A 13,925-nucleotide genomic window follows, 5' to 3' on the forward strand; every position below is an offset into this window, starting at 1 on the left:
CCAGAAAGTTTTCAGTTTACACTAGATAAAATGAGCTTTTTGTTTCTTGTGGTGTTAAATAAAATAAGGAGAGAAATACAGTGCTCAAAAATAGTTTTGCATATTATGATTGCATGCGGTTTGAGTCGCGATATCCCCAAAAGGTATACAATGTAAATTATGTGAGCAATGCCCAAGACAGAAACAGACATAATGCGCCAAGTGAGTTAGATATTCAGCAGATAGAGGGCAGTAGTTGCCACATGATTCCTGAGCAGATTTGAAAGCAGCCCGATGGGAGGCATTGTCCTTGTCATATCCGCACTTGTGAGTTGAAAAATGCACAGAGAGCGGGTGGAAAACGAAGGGCAACATGCCTCGAGCAACCATTTCTGCTACGGACTGCATTCGAATTGTAACGCTGCTGCGAGAGGGATATTGCCAAGTGGACGTCGCTGCCCATGTTGGAGTGAGCCAAAGTGATATCTCTCGAGTGTGGAAAAAGTTCAGGGAGAGACAATCAATTGCTGACCGAGCAAGGACAGGGCGGCCACGCAAAACAACACACAGGGAAGATCGGTACGTGGTGAATTCGGCACGTCGTAGACCCACTGCAACTGGTACCAGTTTGTGCCAGGATCTGCGGAGGGCCTCAGCAGCGAATGTTTCCAATCAGACAGTGCGGAATCTACTTCATGAGGAAGGATTGATGTCAAGAAGACCCATACCAAAGGTTCTTCTGAAACCACACCATAAGAGAGACCGTGTAAAGTGGGCAACAATGCACAGTGAATGGAGTCAGAAACAGTGGGAGCACACGCTCTTTACAGACGAGGTCACCATCAGTTTGCACCCGTTAAGCAAAAGCATAAGGTTTTGGAGACGATCAGATGAGAGATTGAACGAGCCCTTCATCCAGGAACGTCACCACCAGCAAGGGGCTCCATCATGTTTGGCCGACTTACGCCCCTAATTCCTCACCAGGGTCATCTGACTGGTCTGATATACAGAAACGCTATTCTCGAACCTGTGGTAGCAGGTTTCGCTACAACTGTGGGGGATGGCTTCACGCTGGTGGATGATAACGCTCGACCACATCGAGCCAGAGTGGTTCAAGAGTTCCTTGATATGCATGGCATTCGACGCATGGTGTGGTCTGCGTATTCTCCAGACATGAACTGTGTGGAGCATGCATGGGGACACCTGAAGCGAGCAATTGTCATCCGCGAAAATCCTCCTGTGAACAAGGTGCAATTGCGGGAGGCTGCCATTCAAGAGTGGGACAGTCTTCCTCAGGAGAAGTTGAATGCTCTTATAGCATGCCCCGTCATGTTCAAGCATGCCTTCAGGCTCGAGGTGGCTGGCTATACACGGTACTGAACTCTCATCTGTTGATCCCAAGCATGCCTGTGTACCGTAGGTACATGGTATTGCACTGCCTTTCTTTTGTGTTTCGCATCCCACATTTTCAATCTTGTGCTTCTGGTGTGATTTTGTTTCTTCTGCATGGCTGCAGTGTTTTTTTTTCTGTTTGTATGTTTCCCCTGTACTCCTAAATATGATTCCATTTATCTAGTATAATAAAGTGATCACAAACCCTGAATATGCAAAACTTTTTTTGAGCACTGTAATTATCGAGGCAAGACGGAGAATATTCTATAACTCTGTTATTGTCAATAGCTCGTATCCAAGGCAGGAATCAGGGGGCTCGAACCCCCTTCAAAAAAATTTCAGTTTATGCTAGATAAAATTAGTTTTTTGGCTTCTTGAATAATGTGATGATACTTTGAGAGAGATAACAATTATCGAAGCAAGACGGAGAATGTTATATAACCCTGTTATTGTTAATAGCGCGTATCCAAGGTGGGGATAATATGACTCGAGTCCTCCCCTCCTCTCCACCAGGAAATTTTTCAGTTTACACTGATAAAATTAGGTTTCTGGCTTCTTGAATAACACTGGTCTACGTCCATTTTGCTGACTGGAGTCTGATGGTTGTTCTTTAGTAATTCGAGAGTGGTAAATCCAAAACCGAAATCCGTTTTTTTCTATCACGTCAGGTTTCGGAGGAAAAAAGAAAATTATCTAATATTAGGGATGTATATTTAGAGCAATGAAACAACGTAGTCCGTAAAGAGGTCACAAGATGGCAGCACATGGAACATTATAGTGATTATTATTTAAATCAGTTATTCGAACATTGTTAACCTCAAAACAAAGGACAAATATTACTAACTTAGTAAGGAAAGCGTATAGTGCATATTTCGGGATTAAATTGGGTGACCAAGATAAATCCTGGGCACCTCATAAAGTATGCAGGACCTGTGTAGAAAAGAAGGAAAGAAATATGTTAGCGTCTGGAACAACCTTCATGTATCTGGACAGAGATAGGCATGTATTAAGATATTTTCAAAGGGACGAAGAATATGTGTATTGTACAGATGTGAAGGGACTAATTGAAGCTATGGGATGTACGTATAATGCAGAAGAATGGAGGCTTTTTATTGATAGCAAGAGGAGTTTGAAGTGTGTGTTGATACATAATGGCAATAAGTTAGCATCCATTCCTGTTGGCCACTCCGTACATTTGAAGGAAAGCTACGAAACAATGAAAGAACTGCTTCGAAAGAAAAAAAGTATGCAAATGACAGTTGGCTTGTGTGTGAAGATCTCAAGGTCATTTCAATGTTACTTGGTCAACAAGCAGGTTTCACGAAATATCCATGCTTTTTGTATTTATGGGACAGTCGAGCAAGGAACGAACATCGGGTACGAAGACTGTGGCCTGCCAGGAAAAGCTTTGAAGTCGGGGCGAAAAACATCCAGAACAAGCCGCTTGTTGATCCTAAGGAAGTGTTACTTGCTCCACTGCACATTAAGTTGGAATTAATGAAGCAGTATGTAAAAGCTCTGGATAAGAATGGGGCTTGCTTTAAATACATTTGCTCAAAATGTCCTGCATTGACGCATGAGAAAGTAAAAGCAGGTATTTTGATGGTCCTCAGATAAGGATGCTAATGGAAGATGAAGAATTCTTACAAACAATTAACCACACAAAGTAAGATGTATGCTGTGCATTTTCTGATGTCAATACAAACTTTCTTGGAAACTTCAGGGCGCACAACTACGAGGTTCTAGTTGAAAATTTGTTGGTGACGTTTCAAAAGTTAGGAGTAAATATGAGTGTCAGGCTTCACTTCCTGCACAGCCGCTTAGATGTATTTCCGTCCAATCTTGGTGCCGTAAGTGAAGAACAGGGCGAACGCTTCCACCAAGACATAAAAGCCACGGAGCACCGATATCAGAGGAGATGGAATGAAAACATGATGGCCGACTATTGCTGGTGCTTGCAGCGTGACGTTCCTGAGGCCACGTACTCCAGAAAATCAAAGAAACGAATAATTTTGCCTAAGTAGGTATGCATGTTGTGCTATTCTGTGGTGTATGTTAAGTTTAGCATAAGTACAGGCATCAGGTGCTGACTGTATGTGCTCGTGAAACAAATTGATCAATTTGCCGGAATTACCTAAACTTTTTGTTCATTAAGAACTCCCTATTGAGAAAATAGAAACGTATGTTTGTTAAACAACGTGACGTGATACTCTGATTGAACATCTGACTACTTCGCATTCTCTTTGCAAGTGCTGTTGGAATGTAGCCGGATATAATTTTCTGAAAATTTTGAAATGTGACTTGTCAAACAATGCAACTTAATACCTGTTATCAGCTCCGCCACCTTATGTATAGTCCTATAATTTCATTATGTGCAGATATCTATATGGAAAATTGTTGGAGTTTAGCCCAGTATTATAATATTGTGAAAATTTTCAAATGTGATTTGTGAAAAATTGTGACGTGATACACTTTTTCTGACTACATATTTGGAATCAGCGACCTCAAATTATATAGAATCAGTTATAATATGTAAGTCAGCAGAAAAAGAAATTTCATTATGTGCAGATGGAAAATTGTTGGAGTTTAGCCCAGTATTATAATATTGTGAAAATTTTCAAATGTGATTTGTGAAAAATTGTGACGTGATACACATTTTCCGACTACATATTTGGAATCAGCGACATCAAATTATATAGAATCAGTTAAAATATCTAAGTCAACAGAAAAAGAAATTTCATTATGTGCAGATATCTATATGAAAAATTGTTGGAGTTTAGCCCAGTATTATAATATTGTGAAAATTTTCAAATGTGATTTGTGAAAAATTGTGACGTGATACACATTTTCTGACTACATATTTGGAATCAGCGACCTCAAATTATATAGAATTAGTTAAAATATCTAAGTCAGCAGAAATCTTTTTTTCATATGTAGACCAGTGTATGACGATGATTTAAGGAGATAAATAATTTTTGATTTGATTTGATTTAGTTTATTTTACTTCGCGTTTTGTGCCTCTTGGCTAATTTGCGAAGATGGGGATGAGTGATGAAATGATGAAAGTGATGAATGGACATTCACAAACAACCAAGCCCGACCGGGATTCGAACCCGGGACCCTTGAGATAAATAATTATCGAGACAAGACGGAGAATGTTCTATAAACCTATTATTGTTAATAGCGCGTATGCAAGGTGGGCATCAGGTGGCTCGAGCCCCCCTTCCCCAGGAAATGTTTCACTTTACACTAGATAAAATTAGGTTTTTGTTTTCTTGAATAATGTGACAATAATTTGAGAAGAGAAATACTTATCAAGGCAAGACGGAGAATGTTTTATAACCCTGTTGTTGATAATATTCTACGTAAACTTTCCTTGCGCTTTCAGTGTTGTCGCAGCGAACTTGAGCACTATGTAGATACTTGTCAGCATTTGGAAAGTGCACAACAAAGGTAGCACCACGTAGCACGAAGGGCGATTTGTTGAAATTTTTATTCTCTGGAAGGTGCGAGAGGGAACGTTCTTGAATAAGAGAAGGAGTCGAACTACTGGCAATATTTACGAATCGTTTTATCTGCAGAACGTTCTAGAATATAATGAGAATATAAATACTCGGCTTCAATTTCCCGGTTGATCTGTACAACAGAATCGGTTTAGACTTCAGAGGTAAGTGTGACAATTCATAGTCGATTAGTGATCAGTCAGTGTCCATTGGTTGCTTTATAAGATCTAGTGATTCGAAAATGAAAAGGACTAAATACCGTAAAGTAACTAAAGCCCCTATCACACGGAACTGGATTTCTAGTAGGAATGCTCTAGTTGGCGCTGAACTAACTTTTTAGGTAGCAATCATGGCCGCTGGCTGGCTTGACTGGTTTGGAGGAATAGAACATGTTCTAATTGGTACTTGCTTTCCTCGACTGGATTCTGTGGAACAGCCTATCAGAGCAAAGTTTCGCCATGTGAAGATTATCTGTGAGTGTGCAAAGGAGCGTTTTTGTCTGTGGTTTCCGAGTGTTACTCCAGCAATGTATAACGTATACAGCATGAAAGGCGCGTTGAGTTACACCATCTATGCTGAGTGCACGGTGTTTACATTTGAAACAACTAAAATATTCTTCCATATGTGTACAGTAAGCGTTGTAAAGTATGTATTTAATCAGCGCCATTGTTTTGTACCTAATAACGTTTTATACGAGACGTTATTCCTCTCGGTTGAATAGTTAAAAGTGTGAAGTGATACATTGTTTACATCTCACGCGGCCGCCATTACAACTTTCCTCGTATGGAAACAAAAGTCTATTGACAAGTACGCTGATAAGTATCGTGTGAGGCGAAAACTAGCAAATGGGTAGCCAGTCCAGCGCCAACTAGGGCATACCTACTGGAAATCCAGTTCCGTGTGATGCGGGCTTAAGTCTACTACAAGTTCCAGTTCGGAGCCAAAGCTGAAGACATTGACGACAGCGCAACGTCTGGAGCTTCAGTGTAGTGCTACGAGTAGTTCGGGTCGAGGGCCGAAGAAATCGAAGGTCTCTCTCTAAAGTGAATATTTCAGCAGTACGGGGTATTGGAGTGGTTTATTAAATAAGAAATAAGCTGCACAGATAAACTGAAAATAAAAGTTTTGAGTGATTATTTAGTTGTACCAGGACCAAATTTTGTGTATGCAGTCCGATAATTTCATGGCATAAAAAATACTTTAGTTTAAGCCTACTGGGTTCGACACACACTCAACCAGCGGCGGCTCAAGGGGTAGAGCCGCCGTGCCATGGCACTACCCTCAGAAGAAATTCATACGTCGCCAAGTAAAGTTAAATGAATACATTGATAGTATACAGACAAGGAGATTCGAATCTTGCAATCGGTCAAGCTGATGTGACGACCGCCCCAACCTCCTCACTGCATCGCCAGCTGTTTCGTTCGTACCCTCGCGAGGCAACAGTCCGTGCCGCCCAAGAGCTGGCCTAATCATGGATCTAACCAAGTTGACACACGTGCAGAGGGTTGAAGAAGTCTCAGCGAGGAACATTTCCACCATGAGCCGAGAACAAAGTGACAGGGGGCGGGGTTAGCCCATAAGAAACCGTGCCAGTCTTAGCCTGGCCTGGCGAGGGAACTTTCGCAGTGTTGACACGACACAGTTGCCACCTTCAGAAAAAAGTCGCTAAATACGACTGGTTTGTAAGACCCGTTGGGGAAGTAATTTCTGCCTGCTTTTGGAGAAACGAACCTAATATTTTTCCAAAGTTAAATTAACATTTTTGATAACAGAAAGATGAACCAAGATGGCCATCCAGACTTTTTAAAAAATATCCTATGATGATGCGAGTTTCCTTTGGCATTTCGACAAATTATTTTCATAACAAAGATATTTTCGACATCCAGTTAGAATACGTGTTCATGGGGGAGGAGAAGGTGATTGGATTTGTTTTTCCTTTCCTCTTGTAATTGTTATATTTTTAGGGAAGTTTCCTGTAGTGTATAAAGATAGGTTAGTGAGTGAAGATGAATCGGATTAGTACGATATTACTTAAACACATGTTGTTTTCCACGTTACCAAACGAGGACAAACATCTTGGCTAGTGTCGCAACCTCAAGAAGGGGGCGGGGGGCATTGCAGAGTTTTTTTTCTATTTACTTGATCACGTTGGCACTACCCATCATAGTTGCTGCCGGCCGCCACTGCACTCAACAGACAATTTTGAACAGTTGCGAGTGCTTAGGCCTGAATATGAACAATTTGGTGGGTTTCGGCTTTGTAAGAGCTGCAGACATAGGAGGACAAGACACATTAGTGGGGTTCAGGCTCGAATCAGAGAGAAGTATTCGAGAACAGTGACGTGCGGTGACGTCGACACTTGGGGTAGCAATCAGTGGCGTGCTCAAGGGGAAGAGGTTGGTGTGGCTCATACCCCTCCCCCTCTAGGGCTCAGTATTCCTAAAAATAGAACGTCAATAACAGGAAAAGATTGCAAAATGATGAATGAGTACTAAAAAAGTACAAGTAACCCCCACCTCCATTTGAAAATAAAAAAAAGATTTGATTTGACTACTATGACAGAGATCCTGGGTTCGAATCTCGGCTTGGCCATGGGTCTTCTTTGTGTGTGTCCCTTCATCAATTATATTGTATCATCTTCGCGATTAGCCAAAAGTGGCGGAAAAGCGAAGTAAAATAAACCATATCAACCAATCAATCAATGATTTGACTTGATTTTTGCTACTTAGCGTCGCTTTTTTTTCTCACATTTGGTTAATTGCGAAGATGATACGATAAATTAATGAAGGAACAAACACAGAGAACACCCATGCCCAAGCCGGAGTTCGAACCCGGAACTCCTGGTGTCCTAGCGCGCTGTGATACCCACTTCCCCACGGTTGGTTGATTTGGTGTTAAGTCCACTTTATGCACAGAAACAAAACAGGTAACAAAACACACTTCTTTGTAGTTTCTTCAATAACATTCATTTGGCTTTATGAGTTCTGAGATACATTTTTCATTTCAAATTAGGCTATTTCATTATTCACTGCAGAGTACAACACAGGAACAAGAATGCACGCTCATCACGGGTTCGAATCCAGACGTGGATTGTTCGAGGCCCCTTCATTAATTTCATCACATCGTCCTCATTTTCGCGATAACCAAATGTGGCAGAAAAGCGAAGTAAAATAAACCAACCCAACAACAATATGAATGTGCGTTCTCTTGCCCAAATATATACATCCGTTGGAGGCCAAGAGATTAGTATATTTAAATAAAACACTACTAAAACGAGAGCGAGAGAGAGCCTGAGCAAATATTTGTAATTTAATCATTATATATTCCATATTTGAAAAACAAAAAAGAAAGAAAGCATAACATTATTGTCTGCACATAACACGTTCCCATTTCATAAATAATAAAACTACATCCCATATTATTCATACATATTGTACAACATGTAAAAGGTTGTGTAAATACAGAGCACATAAGTACTGCAGAAAATGTTCCCTTGAGTTCCTTAGAGCATTTACAAAGGAATCGAAGGGAAACCAATCCCCTATCTGTCCAATAGGAGATAGACTTAGAATTTCTTAGAATTTCTTTATTCATGGGCGAAGTTCAGCCTGTGGCTGCTCTACCACTTAACCCGCAAAATCTACTACAATAAAACAGACAAAATACAATTACTACTTTAACATACGGATTCCATTACATTTTCACTTTTAAATATTTCAGTAATTAACACACTAAAAAGATAAAAAAAAAACAATTTCTCTCATTCATACACATCAAAATGTTCATCTTGGGTTCGAATCTGCTCATTTTTGTTTTGATTTGATTTCAACGTAAGCATGCTGAATCTAGTCATGTGTACTGATGATTTGTCCTTGCTCATGTAGAAGTACTTTTGTTACTGCCCTTTTAAAGCTGTTATATGTCGCACACGAGGTAACATCTGGTGGCAGCGCATTCCAACAATATGCAGAAGCAGTTTTGAAGGATGACAGGAATATGGATTTTGAGAATCTGTCCAGATTAAGTTTCTTAGAGTGTCGAGTCGTGTAATTGTGTATGTCGTGTCTAAATTGGAGTCTGTCGTATAAGTATGTGGGTGTTTTTGTTTGCAGAATTTTGAATATTGTGCAGGCCAGATGAAGTTTTCTGCGTCGTGTCATATTCAGCCAATTAACGTCATTTAAGTAAGGCAGTATGTGATCCCTTCGTTTCAAGCTAAATGCAAAGCGTATACATGAATTCTGTACTTTTTGTGCAATTTTAGCATTCTTTTTTGTTAAATTAACACCGTAAACAACGTCACAGTAATCGAAAATTGGAAGAACTAGAGCTTGCATAAGGCGCAATTTAACATCAGTCGAAAGTAAGTGCGATGATTTATAGAGTGATCTAAGTATACCATAAGCTTTTGAACTCTGAGACGTTACGTGGTTTTGCCAGTCAAGTTTCTCATTAAATATCACACCTAAGTTCTTAACAGTTGTGCAGTGTGGGACCCTCTCATCATTAATATTAATTGATAACCCATTTATTTGAATTTTATTTAAGGCAGCGCTAGAACCAATTAATGTAAAGCAGCATTTAGAGGGGTTGATTACAAGACCATTACGTTTACACCATTTATAAATAGCATGAAGGTCACGGTTCAGGAGACCAATTGCTGGTTTTGCATTTTTGGGGTCTACTGGCATCATCAGCTGCGTGTCATCTGCATAACAATGAGGTACACTGTGTCGTACATTTAGGGGTAGGTCGGCGGTGAAGAGGGAATATAGAAAAGGGCCTAGAATACTTCCTTGCGCAACCCCTGAGGGTATCGTAAGGGGAGTCGATGTAGCTCCTGAGGGAAGAGTCACCGATTGCACTCGCCCAGTAAGGTAAGACCGGAACCATTTTATTGCTCCCGCCGAAAAACCGTAGTAACTCATTTTCGAAAGGAGTAGCTGATGAGATACAAGATTAAACGCCTTGGACAAGTCAAGCAACACCAAGACTGCAGCCTTACTTTCGTTTAGTGTTTGTAAAATGTCGTCTGTTACTTTCATGAGCGCCGTTGCGGTGCTGTGGGAAGGTCGGAAACCAGACTGTACTGCAGGCAATATTTGATTTTTGGTAACAAAACTTTCTATCTGCTTGTACACTGCTTTCTCGATAACTTTTGATAAGACAGGTAATATACTAATTGGTCGTAAGTCGTTCATGTCGGTCACGTGTCGTTTCTTCGGCAAGGGCAGGATTCTAGCCTCCTTCCATGCAAGGGGAAAGGTGTTCTCATGTAACGAGAAATTTATCAAGTGAGTAAGAGGTGAAAGAATGTGTGGAAGAATTAGCTTTATCATTTTTAGGTTTATGCCGTCTGTGCCACAGGAATTGGAACGGATGTTGGACACGAGTTGTGCAATTTCTACTTCTTTGACGGGTCGAAAGAAGAAGGTGTCGCCGTTTTCAGTAAATGTAGTTGTAAGGAAGCGTTCGCACTCTTTGAGGATGAGATCGGTTTCTTGGTTAGAGGGACTGGCGCTGTCAATAAAGTGAGTGTTTAACAGATGCCGATCATTTAAAAAGTGTGGGACACTCGGCTCCACCTTTCCGTAAATACCACATTTCTTTATCTCTTTCCACATTTATTTCGAATCAAAGACGTTTCTATTGATGTGGAACGAGAGGTAGGCTTTCTTCTCCTGTCTTATAACCGACGTGGTGAAATTCCGCAGTTCTTTATAATAATCCCAACGTGACGGATTGTTCGTCAGTTTATATTTTCTGAGAGCATTATCTCTAAGTTTCATTAATAGTTTGGTATTGTCGGTTACCCACGGTACTTTTTTCTTGGCTATTCGTGCAGTACGTATAGGGGCATGCTTATCAAAAATAGTCTTAATACCATTATTAAGAAAGTTTACTTTTTTGTCAATACTCTCTAAGTGCTTAATATTGTCCCAGTGAAAATGTTTAGCGTCCGTTTCCAAACTCTCCATATCGAACGATGAGTAGTTTCTGTACGAAATTATTTTGAAACGTTTGTCGGGTTTCTCAAGAAGGACCGTGATGTAAGTCAAACAATGGTCTGAATTGCTGATCGGCACCGTTACGTCAGCGGAGTGTACAATCGATGGATCATCTACAATGATGACGTCCACTAATGTTTTAGAGGTTCTTGTGATTCTAGTGGGTCTACGAATGACTTGCGTCATGCCGAACGTATCTACTATTGATTTGAGGAAAACTGTTTCTGGTTTATTAGGTGATAAATAATCGCTATTCATGTCACCGGCTACAATTAAATTATCCACAGTAGGAAACACGTGCGCAATGTAATCTTCAAGAACTGACAACCTAGTATAGGGGATATTTGGGGGTCTATATGCGGCAATTATGCCAAGTGATTTGTTATTTACTTTCAATGACGCACATAGTATTTCTATGTCCTCGCCGGGAGCAACATTTTCGCAGTCAAGCATCTGCACAGGAATATCAGCACGACAGTAAACAACAATGCCACCGGCGCGTTTGTGGACTCGATCCTTTCGAAGTACCGTGTAGCCTTCGACGTGGAAACTGGAAACGTCATCGTTGTCCTTCAGCCAACTTTCTGTGACGATTACTACATCATATTCGCTTTCGAGAACAATGTGTCTGAACTCGTCTATCTTCCCCGAGATGGACCTCATGTTTACTGACGCGATTGTGAGGCACTGGAGGGGAGGGGTTCGGTTGGGAAGTGTCGGGGGCGACGGGCAGCCTGTGAAACCGTTACCTCTTTTCCTAGGGGTCCGAGGGAAGGGGCGAGTTCCAGATGCGCCGTGCGCGGGCAGGTTTACCAACTGCTTAGTTTGAGACATTGTTTACTAGTGAGTGAAGGAACAGAGCAGATACGTATATTAATGATAAGAAACAGCGTACTTACGTTGAGAGAAATCCTTGTGGGTGTCCAACTGAGCAGCTCGAGCATAATTACATATAATGAAAGATGAACACTACACACAACCAGGCACGTATCCAGGAATTCCTTTCGGGGGGGGCTCAACACCATTTTTTTTAAGGGGTATAGTAAGAACCTCACAATTGTGTGTTTAAGACCAGAGGTGGCAATTGGGTTCCTAAACGGGGGGGGGGAGGTGCGGAGGGCGTTGCAAGGAAAGTTTACTTTCTCTTGGTAGCCAAGGCTTAACATTAAGAGGTCATAATGTTGAGGCAAAAAAATAAAAAATGGGGAACAACTATCTCTTAAATCGTTGCCACTGTAAGGCTATCATTTTAATCAGAACGTGAAATCGGAACATTTTTTACCACTCGACTCCTCTGTTTCCATGCATTAATATTGTGTGCTGGAACCATCTCAGTATGTGTGTTTGTCCATTTCATCTCATCAGACATAAAAACATCTATGGTGTCTTTGAGTGTTTTTACGAAGCTGTTACACATGCACGGGATGGACAATCCACTCGACAACGTGAGATTCAAATTGTGGGCTGCGAACTGGACGCAGACAGCTCTCGAATATTTCTCTCTGGTTCGAACCTGAACACCACTAACGTGTCTTGTCCTCCCATTTTTCAGCTCTTATAAAAGCCGAAACCCACCAAATTGTTCAGATTCAGGCCTTAGCACTCACAAGTGTTCAAAAATGCCTGTCGCAGCTTCCACTGTCTTGTTATATATCGGCACGAAACAAAGGAAGTCTTCTCGAATACAGGTGGATCACGAAACAATTAATGCACAGTGAAAAACCCTTCCGTTCCCAACACATCTAATGTTTCGTCTCCCAGTATGATCAAATGCTTACTCATTTATCTCCAGTGACGTGCCCGAGGGAGGGTTGGTGAGGTAATAACCCCATTTGACCTAGTATTCCTTTTTTTTTTTCAAGAAAAAAGAAAGAAAAAAGAAAAAAAACGAACCTCAAAGACAGGGAAAAATGGCAAAATCAGGACTCACCACCAAAAATAGTATGCGTAACCCCTCTCCCTTCCGAAAATCCTGGGCACGCCTCTCTTTATCTCGGACATTTTTTTAAAATCAACTCACCAGAAGTTTTTATCATCGTATTGGAGATTGAAGTAAGATGCGTTCTTCCTGCAGGTTTGGATATGATCCTTTAGGGTGCTGTCGTCTGCCTGCCTCCTTCACACCTAACCTTAACAAGGCCCTAATTTTCCATCCTTGCGACTTGGATTTTCAAGACTTAGGAAGGTTTCAGACCGAAGGGACACGCGATACATGTCGATTGGAATGTGCCAATCAACAGCAACGTTTCACACCGTAGCGACACAAAAGGCCGCACAAACCTAATTTCGATTTGTGAAATCCTCAGGCGACAGGGTGTGAAATCTCCCTTATTAGGCCACTGTCATTGTCACCTCGAAGTAGTAGCTCTTGTTGACCACAGAAAAAATTATCCTCAACCGGTGATAATGCTCCTCAGTTTTCTTCTCTCTCCAATATTTTCTGTGCTTGTTCACTATACAGGCAACACCTTACGATTTGATATACACAGGACATGTACTATGTAGACATTTTAACGAAAAATCGCTTGAAGTGAAGGATGGCTAGGTGGCTCAGTTGGTAGAGCCCTGATTTGGGTCCTGGTAGAGCCTGCAATTTCCGCCTAAAATGTCTACATATGCAACATCTTCTTGCTTTCTCTTCTCGACATTCATAAAATTTTCGGCTGTCTCTTTATGGTAGTTAAGTGTTTGAATGTGTTTCGAACCCAGTAGGCTTAAACAAAAGTATTTTTTTATACCATGAAATTCTCGGACTGCATATACGAAATTTAGTTCTGGCAAAACTAAATCATCACTCAAAACTTTGATTTTCAGTTAATCTATGCAGTTTATTTCTGTTTTAATAAACCACTCCAATATCCTGTACTGCTGAAATATTCACTTTAGAGAGAGACCTTTGATCTCTTCGGCCCTCGAACCGAACTAGCACTACACTGAGGCCCCGGAAATTCTGCTGTCGTCAATGTCTTCATTTTCGAATCACTATATCTTATAAAGCAATCAGAGGACGCTGACTGATCTGATCACCAACGACTGTATGAAT

General features: G+C 41.0%; 2 protein-coding genes across 2 annotated transcripts; one reads left to right on the top strand and one right to left on the bottom strand.

The window, feature by feature from the left end:
* The first annotated feature begins 352 nt into the window (after positions 1-352).
* Positions 353-952, top strand: LOC145985320 (uncharacterized). Its single transcript, XM_083119203.1, has one exon. The coding sequence runs from the start codon at positions 353-355 to the stop codon at positions 950-952; it is 600 nt and encodes a 199-aa protein (XP_082975329.1).
* A 9,546-nt stretch (positions 953-10,498) lies between these two features.
* Positions 10,499-11,716, bottom strand: LOC145985326 (uncharacterized). Its single transcript, XM_083119215.1, has one exon. It carries the CDS (start codon positions 11,714-11,716, stop codon positions 10,499-10,501), a length of 1,218 nt encoding a protein of 405 aa, XP_082975341.1.
* Between the last annotated feature and the right edge of the window lie 2,209 nt (positions 11,717-13,925).

This window comes from Lepisma saccharinum, chromosome 1, assembly GCF_977018435.1.
Source record: "Lepisma saccharinum chromosome 1, izLepSacc3.1, whole genome shotgun sequence".
In the NCBI taxonomy this organism is placed as follows: Eukaryota; Metazoa; Arthropoda; class Insecta; order Zygentoma; family Lepismatidae; genus Lepisma; species Lepisma saccharinum.

Excerpts from the sequence above, each read along its gene's own strand:
- LOC145985320 (XM_083119203.1), top strand. The coding sequence starts at position 353 with ATGCCTCGAGCAACCATTTCTGCTACGGACTGCATTCGAATTGTAACG.
- LOC145985326 (XM_083119215.1), bottom strand. The coding sequence starts at position 11,716 with ATGTCTCAAACTAAGCAGTTGGTAAACCTGCCCGCGCACGGCGCATCT.